This window comes from Typopeltis vanoorti, chromosome 20 (genome assembly GCF_054136105.1).
Source record: "Typopeltis vanoorti isolate ZY-2024b chromosome 20, IOZ_Tvanoo_1.0, whole genome shotgun sequence".
NCBI lineage: Eukaryota > Metazoa > Arthropoda > Arachnida > Uropygi > Thelyphonidae > Typopeltis > Typopeltis vanoorti.
The window spans coordinates 110,661,216-110,684,021 of NC_143568.1; the positions used below are offsets into that span (position 1 = coordinate 110,661,216).

Sequence of the window (22,806 nt, forward strand, 5' to 3'; positions counted from 1 at the left end):
AGAATAGCAGCAGTATATCGCATTGGTGGAACCATACTCCAGGAGATTGATGAGGCCAGGGATTTGGGAGTGTTGGTGGATAGGGAGTTGAAGTTTAGGGGGCACATTGCAAAAGTAACTAAAACAGCTCACCAAATCACTTGGCTTCTGAAAAATACTTTAACATGCAGAGACGAACAAGTTGTTGTTCCTCTGTATCGAGCCTTGATAAGACCCCATCTGGACTTCTGTGCCCAGCTATGGGCACCAGGGTTTCTTCGTGATGGGTGGAAGTGGAGAGGGTCCAGAGACGAGTGACCAAGATGATAGCAGGTCTGTGGAATGAACCTTATGAGAATAGGTTGAAGATTTGTGGGTTGCAGAAATTGGACGATAGGCGAAGGAGGGGTGATATGATTGAGACATTCAAATTACTGAAGGGTTTTTATAAGATTGATCCAGAAGATATTTTTGAAAATATGACTGGTGGAGGGAGGACTAGGGGCCATGCATGGAAGCTGGGCAAGAGCGTGGTTGACAAGGGTGTTAGAGCTAGGTTCTTTACTTGGAGAGTGGTAAATGAGTGGAATAAGCTTCCAGAGTCTGTTGTGGGTGCTACGACCGTGAATGAGTTCAAGGCAAGATATGATAGATACTGTGTGAATGTTGAATAGTTGTTCTTGACATGATGTTAGGGCCTCCCTCAATGAGTCTGTCGACTCCTTGGAGTTTCCCGGAACAATAATAATAATAATAACAATTACCTAAGCATAGAAAACAAAAAGTTTGTGTGCAAATTGTCTTCATTCATAATTAAGTGAATTGTATATAAAGTTGTTGACTCCACACATGAAGCTGTCCTTTGTATCCTATATTTCAAAACATAGCTTTAGAGCATCTGTTCCCAACCGGTGGTACGTGTACCCCCAGGAGGTACGTGTTAGGCCATTCAGGGGTACACGAAAAATAATCAGTAATGGTGCAAAAACAAGTAAAGTAAACAATTTACATTAAGATAGTCACTGAACAAAAGTGACTTCTTAATGTAAATTTATTTACATTAAGAAGTTACTTTTGTTCAGTTAAGAAGTCACTATTATTATTAATAATAAATTGTGAGTGAATTTATTATTAATAATAATAATAAATTCACTCACAATAACAAACTACTAAATAGTCCTTGCTAAAGTACCATAGGTAAAATTCTATATTTAAAAATAAATTCACTATAGCAAGCTGACCTCTATAACATACTGTTCCTGTGGTCCAAGTTTGCTGTAGTAATCAAGTGTATACTGATGTTAAAATTCTTGTTCAAGTAGTAAAATTGTGTATCACAATATTATTGCTATACTCCAGATTTGCATAATTGCAGCAAGTATCTTCACTTGGTGGGAAAGTATAATTATACTTACAGGAAATTATATTCTTTTTCATTTATATTTTATCCTAGTACAGTAGAATCCACTTATTGTGATTGTGGATAATATTATCAATCAGCTATTTTATTAAAATCAGTTGGTCCCAAAACACACCATTTAAAATGAATTAAAAAGAATCTGTCTAATCAAAGTTCTGGTTATTGTTATCAAAATCCTGAAATGTTTAGCCTTTTGCATCTCAAAATTCTAAGAAATAAGGGTTAATCAGGAGAAAATTTGACAAAGAACATTTGTCGAAATCTGACTTTTTTTTTTTTAATCTTCCTTTAATCTTATTCTTCCCTTAGCATATGGCAGAAGCAAGTAAAAAACGTAAAAATTTATCTTTTCAAGAAAAGCAAATAATTTTTTGAAGTGCTATGATAAGTTGCCCAAAATGAGGCAGTGCAGTGCGGCTGTACATTTAAAAATTTCACAACCACTCTGTGTAAGATCTTAAAAAACAGATCAAACATTGAAACTTTAGCTCTTACTAATGAGAACATGGATCGGAAGAGAGCCTGATCTGGTAAGGATACTCAAGTTGAATCAGCATTAAAAATTTGGTTTAGTAATGTTCATGAAAAAGATGCATTGATTAATAGCCTTTGATGCATCAAAAAGCAGAAGAACTTGCAAAAATAATGGGCAAAGAAAATTTCACCACAACTGATAGATGGTTTAACAGGTGGAAAAAGCGAGAGAATATTGTGTACAAAGATATTCATGGTGACGGAAAAATTGTTGATTTTTTATCAGCTCATGCATGGATTAAGACCAAGTGGCCAAAAATTATTGCTGAATATTCTCCTGGGGATATTTACAAAGCAGACAAAACAGGCCTATTTTCGTGCAGTGCCTGTACTCGAAACTAGTCTGGGTAGTGGCCAATCCCTTAATGCATAACATTATACATATCCACAAGGAGATGTGTTTTGCATTATGGGAGTACTGGGATAGGAGTGATGTTAGCTTGGTCCACCTTTGCTACGAGTTGCCCGTGGTTAGGTAGTACAACACCATATTCAGTCCTGAAGATATTTTCAGGTGCAAACTTTGTTTGCTCACACTTGGATAAACGATTAAACTAAATTTATTATTATTACCTGAGCATACTTATTTGTTTAAAAATGAAATTACTAAAGGATTTAAATCTTCAAATAGTTCTTTTGTGCTGATATGATAGGTGAGAAATGAGAGCTCCTAGTGATTTGAAAAAATAAAAATCCTCGGTATTTTAAAGGTGTCAAAGTTTGCATGTTGATTACTGTTCTAGTGCAAATGCTTGAATGAGTAATGACATTTTCAACAATTGGTTAATTAAGTGGAATATTAAATTAAAGCAAAAATTGTCTTGTTAGTAGGCAACTGCACTGCACACACAAACAATTTACCATTAAAGAACATCAAAGTAATTTTCTTTCCTTCAAACACTACATCGTTAATTCAACCATGTGACTAAGGCATCATATGAGCTTTTAAAGCTTATTATCGCAAGGAAGTTCGTGCGAGAATTATAGTTGAACTTGATTATATAAAAGACTAATCTGATGCAAGTGCAATTGAAAAAAATTTCCCTTCTTGATGCATTTAATAATGTCATGGAAGCAAGTCTCAGAGAAGACTATTGAAAACTGCTTCCAAAAAGGTGGATTTTTTAAGACAAACTCTGAAACTCCTTCTTCCGAAGAATTTGAATATCTTACAAATGAAATTTTTAATAAAACCTCAGATGGTATGTCAAAATAAGAATTTGAAAATTGGTTGGATATTGATAACAACGTTGAAGTGGTGGCTACGATGACAGTGTCAAGCTGCTTCCGATGAGAACTTTAAACTAATAAAAGAAAGTGAACCTAATACAAGTATAGAAGAACAAATTTTAGAAGCTCCTCCAACCAGTGCCCATATGCAAGAAGCTCCACAAATACTTCGTGGCGGTGTGCAACACAGAGCAACAAACTTCGAAACTCATTATGCGTATGAGCAATTTATTCATGAACTACTATATTCAAACAGACAACACTAGATAAGTTTTTAAAATAAATTTATGTTGTTGCTTATTAAAAAGTTGTTCATAACAATAAATTGAAATAAATTATGCAATTTTTTATATCCTTTGCTTAATGTTATCAGCCGGTTATTATTATCAAAAAGCTACTGTCCCAAAGTGATCACAATAAGCTGTGTCTATCTACTGTATAAGAAAACAAAAGTGTTTTCTTAGCTACTTGTATGTAAAACAGTTGACTTCATGTCCATCAGTCTTTTGTATCCCATAACTTGATTCCACCCAATAACTGCTTCTCCACATAACCAAGAAGGGTTTGGATGTCATATAACATACTGTAATTATTCATATATTCAAAATTTCTTTTCTTCACTTCATACTTTCTCTTAAAACATAGAATCAAGTAGCTTAACTAAAATCTTTCTCCCTCTTCTCCCCTCCTCCAGCAAAAGAAAATTTACATAAATAATTCAATTTGAAACACTTCTCCTACACCATCACAACTTTAGAATACGTCTTTATTCACATTTATTTTCTCAGATAGCTTATTCTGAAGAAGATCGTATCCATTTTACACAATTTAGCTGTTTATACAGAATTATTTTAAGTTATAAATTTTTCTCTGCTCTCAACACACTAACTTGGACATTAGAGTAATGTACTGCTCAAAAAAATTATATAATAGCCTAGATAATTTTTCTGTAGGCTGAGTAGATACCATGTCTCCTTTTCGATTTACAGACTATGTGTTTGCATCTCACTGTTGCATGGATGTTTGGGAATATCTTTAGGTGGTACATGATTTTCATTGTCTTTAATTTTCATTTGACATCACAATACTGCTTTTGAAGCCTGATATGGCTTAAAAGGGCTATTAGGAGTTTTGATTATCAAAAACCTTAGCCCTCACACAACAGTACTTTACTTTGTGGGTAGAACTGTCATAAAATTCAGTCCAGTTTTATCCACATATTTAAGGAAGAAAATCGGAGTATTTTCTAAAACTAACTGAATAAATAAAGTTGGGGAAAAAACAAAACTGACCGAATTTTGTTGTTGAACACACTTATACTTTGATTCAAAATAAAGAAAAATGAAACATGCAGTAACAGCATGTGGTAGAAAACATTCAAGAAGGAGAATGTAATCAGGAGTACATATCAGTACATGAGGTAGATAAAGCCATCAAAAATCAGAAATATGGAAAGACTGCTGGAGCAGACGATATTTGATCAGAAATGCTCAAATATAGGGATATAAAGTTTTGCAGTGGCTACACTGCATAATTCAGAAGGCCAGGTCAGAGGGTTAAATTCGAAATGATTGGAGTAGAACTCATAGTACTCATCTCTTTGAAGTGAAATTAAAACTGAATGCAAGGATTACAGAGGAATATCTTTATTGAATGTTCCTGGTAAGATATATGCAAGCATACTTGAGAAAAGACTAAGAAACATTGTGGGAGGAAACTTGGTGAGGAACAATGTGGGCTTGGGCTAAACAGAGATTGTCAGGATCACATTTTCACTTTAAGACATCAGAGTCATGGAATTATAACAAGGTTCTGTATTTAAGTTTTGTAGATATGGAAAAGTGAGAAGGTGCCAGAAGAAAAGCTATTCAAAAACACTACTGTTATGTATGGTATAAGTGGGACATGATATCAAGTAATATGATCTATATTTGAGTTATCATTCAGCAATTCGAATTAACCACGCTACCGGCCAAGACGTCTATAGACGTCGAAGTTATCATGGATGCAAAGTGCATATCAAAATTATAATATCATTGATATTACATTGAAATATATGATAGATACGAAGCATACGAAGATGCGTATTTGATCCATAACGGCCGGTGAGGGGGTTAAAGGAGGTAATTGGTTTAATGTTAAATCAGGTGTAATATAAAGGTGCACATTATCTCCACTGTTATTCATCATCTATATGGATTACATTATGAAAGAAAGTGGCATTAAACCTGTTATCAAAATTGGAGCTGTTAATCCCTGCTCTTTACTTTATGTAGATGATGTTATACTATTAAGGAATCCAGTATAGGTCTGTATGATTCCTTAATTCATTTATATGACTACTGTAATAAATCTGCTTTGAAAATCAGAAATACAAAGATGGAGACGATGAAAATAGGAAGAACATCAAAAACATCAAGTGCATTCTGAATGGAGAACTTAAAGAACAAGAAAACATTTTGCTTTTTTTGGCACAATTTTTAGCAATGATGATATATTAAATGGACAGCAGAATTTGTAGAACTGGTGAATAAATTTATATGAAATAAATGAGCAATTAGTCAAAACACTAAACTACCTATATAAAAGCCAGTTTCAAACCAATTCAACATTTGGATCTGAGATCTGTGTTAGATATAAAACACTTGATCAAAGTCTGGAAATCACAGATATGAGACTTCTCAGAAAGATTAGGAGAGTCAACAGATGTTATCAATGGCAGTATCATATTAAAAATGAGGATATTAGGAAAGCACTTGACTACGGAGGTAAAAGAAAAAATGAAACTTGAAATAATCAAAGAGAAAACCTGGCTGGACTGCTTCCAAAACTTATGGCAAGATAGTAACAAATCTGAAACTGACATAATGCTTTCTACTAACTATACAGTGGAAGAAATAATTCTTCTTTCTTCTTTTAACCCTTTTTATAGCTACTTTTGGCTATGGGTTTTTCCAAATTCTCTCCATCAGTTTCTATCCTGAGCTTGTTGGTCAGGATAGAAATAAATACAGTAAAACATTTGTCCATCTATTGTCCTTGAGTTTTGCAATGTGTACTGTCCATTTCCATTTCTTTCGAAGTATGTTTTCTCCAGTATCCTAAAATCTTGTTTTAGCTCTTATTTCTTCATATCTGATTTTATCTCTGAGTCTTATGTTTAGCAGACATCTTTCCATTCTTCTTTCTGTTTTTTTTGCATTTTATCTATTATTTCCTTTATGATTGGCTAGGTTTCTGCTCCGTATGCTATAACAAGCAATACACATTGCTTGAACAGTCTTGCTCTGTTTTCAGATTTTATTTTTCTGTTTAAAAATCTTTTCAATTTTCCTAAGTATACATACTCATCTACTATTTCAATTTCTTTATTGTTTATAAATTGTTTATATTGTTTATAAAAGAGGGTGGGAGGTCACGTGGAAGGCCAAGGACTCGCTGGATAGATTATATCCAAAACCTTGGGTGGACACGTTTGGGAATCCCACCAGAACACCTGAGCTTGGTGGCAGAGGATCGTGACCATTGGAAGTTCCTCTTGCAGCTGTTGTCCCAACAACCCAATTAGGAAAGGTGGGCTTTGAAGATGTATGTATGTATGTATTGTTTATAATGATGTTGTGTCTTTCATCTTCTGGAGAAGATGGAATAAATATAGAACTTATAAAATATGCAGACATCAAATAACTTTTAAAATTATTTAACAATATCTGGCAACAAGGAAAAATCCCAGAAATTTGGAATAAGGCAATTATCATCCCAATATATAAAAAAAGGCAATGAGTGCAACTGTGAAAACTACAGAGGTATAAGTCCTCTAAATACTGGGTATAAGTTATCTGCACGAATATTAACTTCAAAACTTAAATGATATGCAGAAGATAAATTTTGCAAAGAACAAAATGGCTTTTGAAATGGACAGGTGTGCATTGACTCAGCTTATACATTTAAAATCTTAGTGGAAAAATATTATGAATACAACATAGAAATGCACATAGCATTTGTAGATTACCAAACCTTTGGCAGAGTTTTAAGGAACAAAGTGTTCCATGTGGACCATGGTCAAGAATAAACATTCCAAATCAGCTGCTTGCTGCAGTAACTAACATGTATCAGAAAAACCAAATAGCTGTAAGAATCATTAGCTGTAAGAATCATAGGGTCCATCAGGGGTGCCCAATGTCACCACTGTTGTTTAATATAGACATTTTTGTTTAATATATAGACGAAAATGGTTGTTTAATATATAGACAAAACAGTAAAGAAATGGAAGAAAAATATAAAAACCAGCATTTAAACTGGATTGTGGAGCTATGCTTAATACCCTTTTGTTTGCAGATGATCAAACAATCATAGCAACAAGTAAAGATGAACAAAAAACTAAACGTCATTAACTATCCTTTGAGTTATAAGCTGGCAGAAATTCAGTGGTCATTTGTCATTAAAATATCCTTCCCCCATTATTTTCCATATGTCTAATTTCTGTTTTTATAAATGATTTCTAAAGAAGCATTCTTTAAAATAATATGTTGAGCTTTTCATAATATTTATATTTGAGAACCTATGAATATAGCTTTTGTGAATATATCTAGCTTTTTTTTTTTAATTTAAACGGCAGTGTAAAGTAAAAATATTGGTGGTAGCTCTGGAAGTATGATCATTATATGAATGACTGCATGCACTGTTGTAACATTGTAACAACAAAAGCCATGAACTCTAAGAAAGTCTTTATATTCTTCTTTTATTTTCTTTTTAAGGTGTCACTATGTTGTTTTAAACTTTGGCTTTCTTGTGCATTGGGATCTTAAAAATGTATTAATAGGAGTTGCATATACTGTTTGAGGCTTTTCTAGTTTTTGGTTTCTATTATTATAATGTTATGCTAGTATGCAAAATGCTTAATAGTTGTGGCCACAAGGTCACAGAGCTATGATCAATATTTTTACTTTACTCTCTTCTTAAGCTCTCAAATATATTATGCTTGTTTATTCCAGCATGAGACTTCTGTCTTAATGGTAATATAATTTTTTTCAGCTTTTTCTTTTGATATGTGGATCTGTATGCTTTCTGCTTGCATTCAGATAGAGTACTTGGGTTAAGCGAACAACATTATTATGCAATATTTTTTAAGACAAAACATGATTTTCGGAGTCTGAAGTGTAACTTGATTTTTAAGTTTGAAATTCAAAATTTGCTTGTTAAAATTCTATTGTCATTATGAAAAATTTATGAATTTTAGGAACATAATTACAAGTAACAATCAGGATTTCTCATTATAAGAAAAGTGCTTATTAAAGCCAAATATTAAATCTTATTAACACTAATATAATTTTGCACTTTAATAGAAATTAAAAGCACTAGAATAAGCATGTTTGTTCTCATTTAGTGCATTTTGGGAACAATGTTGTTTTTCCTCACTTACTAGTTGATGTTTTGTTTTTTGGGGTCAGCTTTTTTGTCCTTTTTTTTTTTTTTGTATAACTGCATTTAAAAATGTAGCATAACCCTAGTTGATTTAATCAACTTTTTAAAAAGTATCACTCTGAAAGGATTTCTTAGGGTTTGAACGAGGTGGAGACGGTGGAAAACTGCTGCATTGTTCATATAACTAGTTCTTTCATTAAATATATCTTGATTTTAAGCAGAGGAATTATATCTGAGAAATCTTAGTGTGATATTGATACATCAACTGTCTATACTAAACTTTTATATATCACAATTGAAAATAATAAATTATTTGTTGAAGATGTAATAAATAGATTAGAACATCTTCAACAAAAGATTATTAGAAATTTGCTAAAATAGAAAACATAATTAATTGTTATTTTTTGTTATTTAATATTAATTATTTAATTTCATGTTGAGCTTACTTTTTTAAAATTATAAACTTTTACATGCTCCTTTCCTTAAAATCTTTAGGACTTGAATTAGACTGCATTAATTTTTATTTACTTTTTTTCCCTCTTTCTTTCATAAAGCCGAAACCATAAATGAACTATCTCATAATTTGAAAAAGGCCATAGAATGGCTCACTTCATATGGATATTCTGTTACCTCAATTCATTCTGCCTGTGAACTTTTTCTTCGGTTCATTACTCTAACAGCTCTTGATCACAAGGCAAGTAATTTTAATTCGCTAAAAAACAAAATAATTTTATCTTATTTATGAAGATAAATGATAAAAGATATTGATGAAATCATTGCGGTAATTTCTGCTTATTCAGAAATTAATTTGTGATTAATCACTACAGAGTACGAGGGTGGTCTGAAAAGTTCTCGGCCTAACAATGAAAAAACGGATTTATAATTTCAAAATTATTTTTATTTTTCAACATAATCTCCTTAAGATTAATACATTTATTCCGGCGATGCTCCAGTGCCATTATCCCGTCCCTGTAGTGGTTTTTAGTAAGATCTGCAAAATATCCCTGTATAGCTGCAATCACCTCTTGATTCAAAGAAAAATGCTGACCAGTGAGGAAGAGTTTTAGTTTTGGGAAGAGATAGAAGTTAGAGAGAGCCAAATCTGGGGAATAGAGTGGATGTTCCAACAATTCATATTGCTGATCCCTTAATTTTCCCATTGCCAAAACACTTTTCTGGGCAGGTGCATTCTCCTGATGAAAGTTGATTTTTTTCTTCTGCAAACCGGGTCTTTTCTCATGAATTTTTTTTGTCTAGTCTGGTTAAAAGATTGGAATAATATTCCTCGGTTATTGTTTTACCCTTTTCAAGATAATTAATAAACAAATTGCCTTTAGCATCCCAAAACACTGATGCCATGACCTTTCCTGCTGATGGAACTGACTTTGTCTTCTTTGGTGCTGAACAACTGGCTTCTGTCCACTGTTTTGACTGCTGTTTGGATTCTGTAATAGTGAATCCAAGTCTCATCCATAGTAATGATCTTCAATTTCACATGGATGCTTATGACAGTTGTACCAACTTAGAAAAAAAAAAATCTCTTGCCAGTAGTGTTACCATCTATGATCGAGGCTGAGAACTTTTCAGACCACCCTTGTATATTTATTTTGTGCTTATTAAAGTTTATAAGTACAAATTAAAGTATACTCTGTTAGTTTTGTCACTGTTATAAAAATGTTCTTATTGAAAAAATGTTTCTGCAAATGCAATTTTGTTATAGTGATTCTGAGACATATATAGGTAGTAATCTCTGTTAGTCAAAGTTTGTTACCATGCTTTATAATTACTGCTGAATTAAACTATCATTACATTTGCCTACGATCTACTGCCTATACATACCTTGTTATCCAAAACAGTAAATAAAAATGTTTACTGTTCTTATTAAATATGTGTATCTTGAAGATGTGAATGACTAATTACAAAATAGCCATCACTTTTTAACTGCAGTGATCAGGCAGTCTACCTTATTAAATTGATTTTGTTAATTTAAAAATACAGAACACTTAAGTTAACCTCTCTCTCTCTCGGATCTCTTCATGTCTGAGGACTCATGACCTTGCTGATGAAGCTTCGCCATTTCTTTCTCTTGTTCTAATTTAAGTCCAGTGATTCTTGATATTTGGTCAATCCACCTGTTGGGGGGGGTCCATCTTTTTATTTTCCCACACGGGTTTATCCTGGATGATTACTTTTTCCAGGCAGTTGCCCTCCCTTCTACATATGTGTCTAAAATATTGCAGTATTCTCTTTTCAGTTATGTTTAGCAGTCTTGTGTGGATATTTAGTTCTTCTGGGATACTTTTATTTGTTCGCTTTTCTGTTCAAGACACTCTTAACAATCTTTTCCAGCACCAGAGATCGAACACCTCAATTCTTCTTCTTCTGTCATCTTTTGTCATAGTCCAAGACTCAGAAGCATAGAGAAAGATCAAAAAAACTAAGGTTTCTACAATCTTAATTTTCGTCTTTTTGGAGATGTGCTTGTCTTTCCAGATCTTGGTCAGATCAGTTGTCGCTTTCTTAGCTAGTGCTATTCTTCTTCTTATCTCTTTTTTACATCCATCTTTTTTTATTATTATCACTCCAAGGTAGTTGAAATGGTCGAGAATTTCAATTCCTTCTATATCTATCTCTTCTGCATTGTTTAAAATCATTATTTTGGTTTTATCTTGATTTATTCATAAACCGTGGCTTAGGCTTTCCCATTCTAATTGATTTAGAATGGATTTTAGTAAGGCTACAACTACTGTAATTTTTCATTTTTGTGGTATACTATATAGTATTGATATCAGTGTATGTGGAAATAGTGCAATGATATAGTATTCTTGTAGGAAATGTGGTATGAAAGTCTTTCTCTTATTACAATAACATTTAAAACCAGTACTTATTATGTGAGTGGAAAAACTATTTGTTTGATACTAAATAAAACTTGGATCCATCAAGAGTATTTTTTTTCTCCCAAGTCTCATGGTAACGATGAGTAAGTTACACAGATGTCATAAGAAGCAGAGGGATAGAATGCTGAATATATATAACAGTAAAACTCATGTAATATAGTAAAACTCATGAATGTTTCAGGTGAATAGCCACGTCATCTGTAAGGTTACAAGTTTACACTGTATACTGCTGTATCCAAGAAACCCTACTTGTAGATTAATAAGATAAACATGCTTTTAGATAAAGTGACTTCATTAGAGAAAGTGTGAAAGATAAGCTTAAGGATTAGGATATAGTTTTCCAGAAATACTAGAATATTTGGATTTCAAAAAAGAAAAAAAAAAAGTGGTGGTGTGTGTGTGTGTGTGGGGGGGGGGGTTAGGCAGTAATATTCAACTGAGACCAGTAGTGTATTATGTTGGTTGTTCAACTTCTATGTCAAAGCAACTGTCATTGGTCCAGTTTCATCAACAGCTTTCCTTATAATTTAAAGATGCCAAGAAATTATATTCTTGGTTTAATCCTTTATCCAAGTGTGAACAACAAAGTTTGCATGTGAAATAACTTCACAACTGGGCTACTTGTATATAGAAGTTAATGACTTCACATCAATTGTCTTAGTAACCCAAAATGCAAAGCACATATCCTTATGGACAAGTATAACGCTATGCATTATGAGAAGGGCCACTACCCAGACCATTTTCAACCTTTATTGAGGTGGAAAAGTAAAGGGTTGCTCATCATAGTCCTAGAGTAGTTAGTATAGGGGTACAAGAGAGTATTAGGAGAAAGAAAGACAGGTCAATAGCGTGAGAGATAAAGAAAAGGCCTCAGCTCTTTTATATCATCATATAGCCAAAGGCTATCAGTTTTCCTTTTTCACCAATCTCATGTAGATTAACAACCAAAAGACCAATTGAAACTAAAGTGCAAAGATGAATGATACCCAGGTGGTTAGTCCCATCTGAGTTAACTGCCTTGAGTTGGCCTTCTCTGCCTGGGATTGCTCTCCAGTCATCCCTGCAATTGACTATAAGGCCGCATTGAATTAAGAGAATGGAACTATTTAAAAAACCTCTCATAACAAGAATAGACAGAATTTTATCTCATCCTGGTGAATATTGCATAATGTGGGTGATAAATTTGGTATCTCCTAGACTGCTTCTTTCTAAATACAAAAATTGTCTGACTGAACAATAAAATTTCCACAATACAATATTATAAAGCATTTGGATGTCATATTGTTGGTTTTCAAATCCATGTTTTTTTCTAACCTTCCATAAATGGTATTTTAATTATAAAAATCAAAATTCTCTTCCCATTACTGACAAGTGGTGGGTATTGTAAAATGTTCTGTTGTAAATAGTGGAATTCCCAACACACTACAGGGCAGCTGTAGAATGCATGTTCTGCTGTTTCCAATCAGTAACAGATGTCACAAATTGGATCTCCTATGTTAAAGTACATCCATTTGATGGTATTGACTGGAAGGGTGGCCATATGCAATTCTAACCTTCCATAAATGGTATTTTAATTATAAAAATCAAAATTCTCTTCCCATTACTGTCAAGTGGTGGGTATTGTAAAATGTTCTGTTGTAAATAGTGGAATTCCCAACACACTACAGGGCAGCTGTAGAATGCATGTTCTGCTGTTTCCAATCAGTAACAGATGTCACAAATTGGATCTCCTATGTTAAAGTACATCCATTTGATGGTATTGACTGGAAGGGTGGCCATATGCAATTCTCCAAGCACGGTCCCTCCTGTTAGGGTACCCCTGGAACTTCATCAAGTTATGAAACAGCTCCTTTGGGGACGAACACTTTTATTAGACCAAGACCAATCAGGCTTCGGTCCGAAACTCCTGGTGACTGGATAACTTTGATATGCTTGTCTCAAAGATTAAGCCATGCATGTCTAAGTACATGCCTTAGCAAGGTGAAACCACGAATGGCTCATTAAATCAGCTGTGGTTCCTTAGGTCAAACCTTTTTACTTGGATAACTGTGGCAATTCTAGAGCTAATATATGCAGCAGAGCTCCGACCTTCAGGGACGAGCACTTTTATTAGACCAAAATATTGTTGTCCGTACCTAACTGTGGAACTTCGCAGCGAAAGAGATTAATGATTTCTTTATACCACATTTTACTTTTTTTAATGGAAAGAATGTCAATTCCAGAGTGTTTTAGCAGTCTTAGAGTTAAGCAGAGTGTGTTGTAGTATGCAGGAACAGTCTTAGTTTTGGGACTTGTATAATCATTAACTCCAAACAAGGAAAGATGAAAACCCAAGTAGTACCAGAGAAGGTCTGCACATGTGTGATCAGTCTGGAATATTTTATGGATTTTGGAAGCTGTATTGCTTAAACAGCAGAATTTTAAGACTGGAAGTCCAAATCCTCCATGCTTCTTTGACAGTTGAAGAAATTCCTTTTTAACTTCTTGGTATTGGCTGGACTAAAAAAATTGCAGGGGTTTACTATATAATTGCTTTTCTTTGATCTTTATTGAGGGCTCATCAGTGGGAGCCAGACCCAGAAGTGATACTATGGGTGAAGTAATGCAGAAGTTATATTTCCATGTAGAAGTAGTCAAAAGATGTCAATCTTATTACTGAAATACTCTGGATTAGAGAGAGATGGTGAATTTTTTTTTTTTTTTTTACTTGGTTATGCAATAAATTAAAGATGCGAAGCAATTATATTCTTGGTTGCATCTTTTATCCAAGTGTAAGCAAACAAAGTTTGTGCATGAAGTAATTTCATGACTAGGCTACTTGTTTATAGAAGCTAATGACTTCCCATTATGGCCCTTTCCATAATGCATAACATTATACTTGTCCATAAGGACATATGCTTTGCATTATGGAATACTACAGCGATTGATGTGAAGTTATTTAATTTGCAAACTTTGTTTGTTTACACTTGGATAAAGAATGAAACCAAGAATATAATTTCTTGGCATCTTTAATTTATACTATAATCAAGTGGAAAAACTTTCAACAGTTTTCCTTCTTATATCAGAAACAGAAGATTTCAAAAACAATATCTCTTTCAGATATTCTGATCAGTTTTTTAATATGTGAATCTTGCTGGATTGATGATTTAGAAATGCCTTAGTAGACCAGAATATAAGTAATAGTGTGAACTTTTATGCACATCCTTTGAGGGCACATTCAATTAACTCTCACTATAATAGACTAGTGCAAAATCCCAACCAAAGTCCCATAAATACAGTGTTATGCTAAAAGAAATTTATCATTTTAGCAAACTATTTGTATAATCTCTACAAGTTGGCTATTGTGAGTCATCTCTATCAAGAATTTGATACAGATTTGCAGCATACATTTGAGCATTGATAGTACTCCAGTTGCCTTTCCACATTTTAGGTTTGATAGATATGCACTCAAATATTTTATGCCACCAATATTGATATTTTCTCAGTAATTACCCCGGACACTCAGAATATCTTTATATTGTTGTTTTTAATGTCACCTTTAGCATCTCTAATTCCTTTTGCAGTACTCTTCCCTTTGTTTAATAAGGGAATAATAGCATTAGCACTCAACTGAAACTTTTTTTTTTCCAACAGCATCCAAAACATTTTGCTTGGATTTATGGATTTTGATATTTACTGTATATTCTCAGTTTAATTCTTTATCCAAGTGCCAGCAAACAAAGTTCGCACCTGAAGTATCTTCAGGACTAAGGCAACTCATGGTAAAGATGAACCAAGCTCTCATCACTCCTTGTCTTAGTATCTCCCATAATGCAGAACGCATCACCTTGCGGACATGTATAATGCTATGCATTTAGGGAAGGGCCACTACCCAGACCGGTTTCGATCTTTATTGAGGTCTCATCAGTGGGAGCCAGACCAGAGATAGTGATACCAATATGGAAGAAATGGAGAAGTCTTCTTTACCTATACGAGTTGCCAAAAGGTGTCTGACCACATTATTAAATTACTCTGGATTTAGAGAAAGATGGAAGGTTTTTTTCCTTTTCTTTTTTCCTTTTTTTTTTCCCACTTGGTTAGACTAACCAAATGGGGAAAAAACAACAACTTCCAACTATATATTCTTATCAAAGTGTTTTCATGAATTCTCTTCAGCTGCTTTTATGAATAGCTTACATTTTTCTCTGTGTTCTCTCAGGACACTTACTGACTTATTGCCATTAACTTTTGATATGCATTCTTCTTTTCCTGGACTACCTCTTTAACTTCTTGAGTTCACCTTGTAGTTCTGATTTTTCTGCCATTGCAGATAACTTCATCATATACCAAAGACTAATAAACATAGCATTTTTAGTTCAGTTATAAAAATACTGAACTGTACACTGTCTAGATGAAGTAGAGGCTTAAATTTGACTATATCCTCTAAAAAGTTTCTTAGAACATGATGCATTACCAAGATACAAACAAACTAAAAAATGACCCCAACAAAGATGTTTTTCAAAAAGGTGAAAATATGAATAGGAAAATAATTCCAAAACCATGTCTCTACATCTTTTGCAAACTATTTAAAAAAAAACTTAATTATTATCAGCAAAGTGGATATGTCAATTTTATTGTCATAATTAACAAAACTGATTACTATAATCAAATTTAGGTGTCCTTATGATCACAATTCCTATAAAATAATTACAGAAAGCCATGCATTATAAAACAAGAAGATTGAAACACTTTTATTACATCAACTCAAAGAAGATAAAAATACATAAATCCACTTTTAAAAAACTCTCTCTGTATTAGTCATCTCACTATTTTTGAATAAGTAAAGATACATAAACTTGGGTGATCCCGTGTGCTCCATAATAATTTCATAAATACACTACAACCAACCCACTTATCAAAATTTTATTGTGCAACTAATAAAACTATTACTTTATAATTTGAAATTTATAATTAAATACACACTCTTTAAGCTCACTAAACAAACTACCATAGTGTCTGACAATATTCTCTTTTTTTGATGCCTCTTCTCTTCTCAATATACCAACTTTAGCATAAACAAAACTTGGTACATCATCCACATACTGCTTAGAATGACAGCTACTTCACAGTACAAAAAAAGATCTCCTTCAGATAACCTTTCTCTAATTAAAATAATATCTCAGCTAATTTCTTTAAATATAATGAAAATATTTGCAAACAAACTTTCAGTCTTCCCATGGATCAAAACATTAGCAGCCAACTCAAACTTTTTGTGTGTGTGTGCTCATGGGATCACAATTTCTATCCTCCTCTTTACTAACTGCTATCTCTTACTTTGGTGGATATATGTATATATTGGTAACATGAATGCCAAATAAAAATTATTTCATTCTTTTGAACACCTTTAGCCACAGCTTATAATTCTCTTTTGAATATGAAATGGAAAAATAATTAATTTAGAAAATTCTTAAATTTGATTCTAACTAGATCAGATCATCATCTCAGCAATAAGTATACCAAAAACTTTGGAAATTACTTGCATTTCTCTTCCTGTCATCCTTACTGTATAAAAAGATATATCATATTAACACAATGTTACTTACATAGCCTCCAAAAAGCTTAGTATTCTTTTCTGTTCTAAACATTACTTCTCCTCCTCTTAACTCCTAATGCTTTATAAGTCTCAGATTCAACCAACTTAGGAGTATTGTTCTCACATTTGGGGTGGAGAACCCAAGATCTCCTTAAGAATTCTTGATGATATTCAGAAGAGGGCAATCCACTTAATAGATAACCCTTTCCTCACACACCCTTCAGTCACTTTATCATAGGCACTCTGTTTTAGTGCTGTACCTTTTCTGTAAGTTTTTCATTGGCATTGTTCCTCTGAGTTGGCAGCTACTCTTCCTTCACTTTCTTCTAACCATGTAAGAAGTACAGTAGCCACTGGCCAACACCCATACACTGCCCAGCTCGGCTCTGAACACACCAAACTAACTTTTCATTAGCTTTCTTCATTCCATCCACCTCTATTCTTTGGAATAATCTCCCCATTACTGTTTTTTTTCCCACTAAGTACAATATTCCACTCTTTAAGAAATGTATCAGCAGGCTACATTTTCTCCTTAATCACTTGACTACATATGGCACTGTAGTGTTATAGGTGTTGTGACCTATGTGTGGGGTCAGTCATCATATATATATATATATATATATATTAAAAAAAAGAATCATTAATATTTATTCTCAGTCATTACTTTAAACTAAGAAATCACACAACTGAAGTATATATTCCATTTTTGGCAATATTCCCACTAATAGATTCACTTAGCTCAACATATCTGAAACGTATACAATCTTAAAATTCCCTTATATTTATAACATTTACAAAGCCCATCAAATACTTCTTTGAATGTTTTGATTTCAAAATTATCTTCACCATCACCAGTAAAATATAAAACCACAATAGCTCAGACCAATTTATTGCTATTATTATTATCTGATACCTACAGGGAGTCAAGGACTCACTGAGGGCGGCCATATGTCACACACACACACACACACACACACAACCTAGCTGTCATACTGTCTCGAATTGATTCACGCTAGATGCAATCTCCACTTCAACAGCCAGTCTCTCACTGCTCAGTGAGAGACTGGCTGTAACACATGTAACACATGCAATAAACAGACATGATATATTCACTTTATAGCTATAGTTCCTTTATCATAACCATAAACAATAACAGTTAGATAATTATAAACTAGCATGTGCAAGAGCATTTGAGATTGAGTCCTTAACCAGCTGCTGATGTATGTATTTTGACTATTGCTTAATGAACAGTCATCATGTATTTGGTTCTTAGATATCACATTGCTTATTGTATTTAAGTGATGATATTATGCATGCTTATTGATTTGTAAGATGCACACAATTTTCAAGGATTTTTCTTTCTCTCAGGATTTTCGTGAATGCAAGAAAGTTTTATCTCACAGGGGACAGGTTTTCCTTGAAAAGGCTGCTCAATCAAGGATGAAGATTGCAAAGCTAGGACATGCTTTTATTTTTGATGGATCTGTAAATATATACCTATTTTTATAGCCTACAATAAGTTAATTATTGTTAGTTCATCTTGTGCAGTTATTGTATTAATGTCAAATCAATAACAGGCCAGCTTAGTAAATTTAACTAATTTATTTTAAAAATAATTAGTTGCATAAATTATATGCAAAGTATATTATACTTAACAAGAAATTCTTTTCTTTTTTTTTCCTCCATCCACATTTTACTTTGCACAAGCAAAGAAAAGTTTGTGCATAAAATACCGTTAGTAGACATATTACTTACTATTATAATAACAGAATTAACTCACGTAAAATATTCTTTATTCGCAGAAATTTTGCCTGAGTATCAAGCATCATAATCAGTACAGGTAAAAAGGCTAATTAAACAATAACTGTTATATTCACAAAGCACCGCCTAAGTAGCTAAGGTTAAATTAAAAAAAAAAAAAAAAAAAATTCATACAAAAAATACAAAAAAAAAGTTCATACATACATATATATATATATATATATATATGAACATTGATTTACTCGGTTCTTGTACATTTTTATAAAAAGATTGAATGACTAGAACCTAGATTGGGGAGTGAAGTAACATTTCATATGTTTCTTTGTAAAGCCATTCCATTAGGAACAGACTTTTGTGAATGACTTTTGTCTTGTTCCACTGAACTCTATATCTAGTGTTGATGGCATGCTCTTGCAAGTCCAGACTGTTCAGGTTCAAGGTACTGGATATACGGCTTCTGTTTTTCTAACCGGATCAGAGCAGATCTTGTTTGTCCGAAATATGATAACCGACAAGAGCAAGGAATCTGGTAGACACCTAGAGAGCTGAGATGTGGGAGGTTGTCCTTTGGAGATGTGAGTAATGTGGAGATTTTTCTGACGGATCAAAAGACCATACAAATATTTAGTGGTTTTAACACTTTAGCAATGCATTTGCTAATTGTTTGCACATAGTGGATAGGTATATGCGTAGGTTCTTCTGTAATGGAAGAGGATGCTGAAGCACGACTACTTAAAGCTCTTTTTATGAAGGAATTCTTATAACCATTGGATATGAAGGAGAAATCATCATCAAATTCCTGCCATGTACCCTCAAGGGGTGTACAGGATATGATAGTACTACATGAAAAAATTACATCATTACTAACTTCCTATCTACAATTTTCCTCCAAATCAGTCTGCTACTTCTCAAGACTCCAACATTATCAGATCTTATATTTCTATCATCTAAAGCACTTTGTACCATATCAATCCACCTATATCTTGGTCTTCCTCTGGGTCGTTTTCCTGCCAACCTGGCAGAGAACACTTGTTTTGCTAATCTTTCCTCTCCCATTCTATTTAAGTGACCATACCCCATGAGATTAGCTCTGCTAACGCCTTCCTGGATGCTGACAATGTCAAGTTCTTTCCTAATATCCTCATTTTTAATATGATATTGCCATTGATGTCATCTGTTCATGCCTCTAATCTTTCTCAGTACTCTCATATCTGCGGTCTCTAGTCTTTGGTCAAGTGTTTTACTTCTGAATCAGCTCTCAGATCCATAAGTTAAAACTGGTTTGAACACTGTATTGTATACAGCTAATTTAGTGTTCCTACTAATTTCTCTCTTATTCCATATGAATTTATTCAATTGACTTCCCACCATACCAGCTTTGCTAATTCTGTTGCTATTTCTATATTAAATTTACCATCTTCACTAAAAATCGTGCCTAAGTAGCTGAAATGTTTTACTTGTTCCACAGGTTCTCCGTTCACAACAAAGTTGACATTTTCTACGATTCAGCCTATTTTCATTGTCTTTGACTTTTTTGCTGACCTTCATATCATATCTATTGCAACAGTTATTCAAAAATTTAGTTGTCTAAATAAACTGACTAAATTGTCTAAATAAACTGACTAAATAAATCCACTTGTAGTGGCTTTATTTAGAAGCAGAACATCGTCTGCTTAAAGCAGAGAGCTGACATTAACATCTCCAATTTTGATATCATGTTTAATACCACTTTCCTTCATAATGTGATCCATATAGATAATGAATAACAGAGGGAATAATGTACATCCTTGTCTCACACCAGATTTAACATTAAACCATCTTCCTGTACTTCCCTCAATTCTAACTGCTGACTCACAAATCAAATAAAGACTTAAGTATTGCTTGATATAATGCCCCATTGACACCATATAACTGTAACGTATTGAATAGCTTCTCTCTTGGCACCTTGTCATATGCCTTTTCCAAATCGACAAAACTTAAATACAGATCTTTGTTATATTCCCATGCTTTCTCGACTATTTGTCGTAAAGTGAAGATCTGATCCTGACAGCCTCTATTTGGCCTGAATCTATCTTGTTCTTCAAAAAGTTTTTCTTCCACAATTCTTCTCAATCGTTTCTCAAGTATACTTGCATAGATCTTGCCAGGAACACTTAGTAGGGAAATACCTCTGTAATTCTCACATTCAGTTTTATTTCCCTTTTTATATATGGGTACTATAAGCACTCTACTCCAATCATCAGGAATTTGTCCCTCTGTCCAGGCTTTCTGAACTATGCAGTGCAGCCACTGTAAGACTTTTCTACCACCATACTTCAGCATTTCTGGTCGAATATCATCTACTCCTACTGCCTTTCCACATTTTAAGCCTTTGATGGCTCTTTCTACTTCAAGTATGGATATGTATTCCTGACTGCATGCCTGGTCAGTGTTTTTTACCACTGTGCTGTCATCACTGCTTGTTTCATTTAGTAGTTTTTCAAAGTAATTACTCTATACTTTAAGGATATCTTTTTTTTCCATTTTCATGTCACCTTATCATCTCTAACTCCTTTTACAGCACTCTTTCCTCCATTCCTAAGCTTCTTCAACAACCTCCAGAATATTTTGCCACCTTCTTGATATTTATTTTCTATATTCTTGCCAAAGTCCTCCCATGACTTTTATTTAGCTAGTTTTACACAGTGTTTAGCTTTCTTACATTTGTCTCTGTATTCTCTAAGAGCACAAGCTGACTTATTTGCCAGGAACTTTTGATATGCTTCCTTCTTTTCCTTTACTGCCTCTTTAACTTTCCATGCCCACCATGGAGTTCTAATTTTTCTATCCTTGCAGACAACTTAACCATATGCCTCTCTAGCTGAATCAATCAGGGCTTTCTTCAAGGCTTGCCACTGAATCTCCAAGGTTTGATTCCTGTTCTCAATCTCTTTCATTTTTTCTTCAATAATCTGTGTGTATTTTAGTCTACAGTTCACATCTGAAAGCTGCTCAACTTTTATTCGCTTTAAAACTTTCTTACATGTTATTCTTTTCAATATGAAATTCAATTTTATCTTGCTCAAGACTAAATAGTGATCACTTCCAATTTCAAATCCTCTGTACACTGTGGTGTCCTGCACCAGGGAGAAAACATCACTATCAACAATAACATAGTCAATGAGACTTTTCTTATTCCTTGCCTCTTCTCTGCATGTGAATTTGTGCACATTTTTATGTTGGAACATGGTGTTAGTAATAACTAGTCCATGTCCTGAGCAGAAATCCAACAGGTATTTGCCATTATTATTACCTTTGCTCTTTTCTCTAAATTTCCAAATATACTTTTGTATGTCTCACAATTTCCTACTCTGCTATTTAGATCCCCGACAAGGACCAACTTTTCCTTTATCATTGTGTCAGTTGCTTTTTCTAAAGCCTGAAAAAATTCCTCCACTTCTACCTTAGTAGAACTTTCTGTGGGACCATAGGCACAAATAAGTCTCATTGTCTAGTTCCCTATTCTCATATTTGCTCACATTACTCTACTTGAGACTGCCTGCCATTCAAGAAGATTAGCCTCGTATTTTGTGTTGAATACTCTGGCTACTCCTTCTTTTCCTTGATTGTCATTGCCTGAATATAACATTTTGTATTTATTGCTCAGAAAGATCTCACCAGTTTTTGTCTTTTTTGTTTCAGTCACCCCTATTATGTCGATCTGGTACTTATCTAATTCCTCAGCTAGCTCCATTTCTTTGCCATTCAGGCTTGTTATGTTGATAATACTGATCTTTAACTCTGGTGATGTTGAGTTGGGGTGTGTTTTCAGATTTGTTCCAGTAGCTGACTTTTCGCTGTTTGCCCTGGTTCCCTTGTAAAAACAACAGGGGCCTTGTTTAACCAGGCGACGCCCCAGCCGGCATGAAATTTTGCCATGTTGTACCATCATTTTTTATTTTGGTTTAACTAATACGAATACAATTTGGTCGGCTAAATCCAAAATTGCC

The 22,806-nt window shown here is 33.6% G+C and overlaps 1 protein-coding gene across 3 annotated transcripts in view; it reads left to right on the forward strand.

The window, feature by feature from the left end:
• Positions 1-22,806, forward strand: part of eIF2Balpha (eukaryotic translation initiation factor 2B subunit alpha) — a 108,365-nt gene that overhangs the window by 53,151 nt on the left and 32,408 nt on the right. For all 3 annotated transcript variants that reach the window (XM_090410007.1, XM_090410006.1, XM_090410008.1), the window contains exons 4-5: positions 9,142-9,281; positions 18,425-18,541. In XM_090410007.1, coding sequence (XP_090266133.1) covers positions 9,142-9,281; positions 18,425-18,541 — 257 coding nt within the window. The remainder of the gene's footprint in view (positions 1-9,141; positions 9,282-18,424; positions 18,542-22,806) is intronic.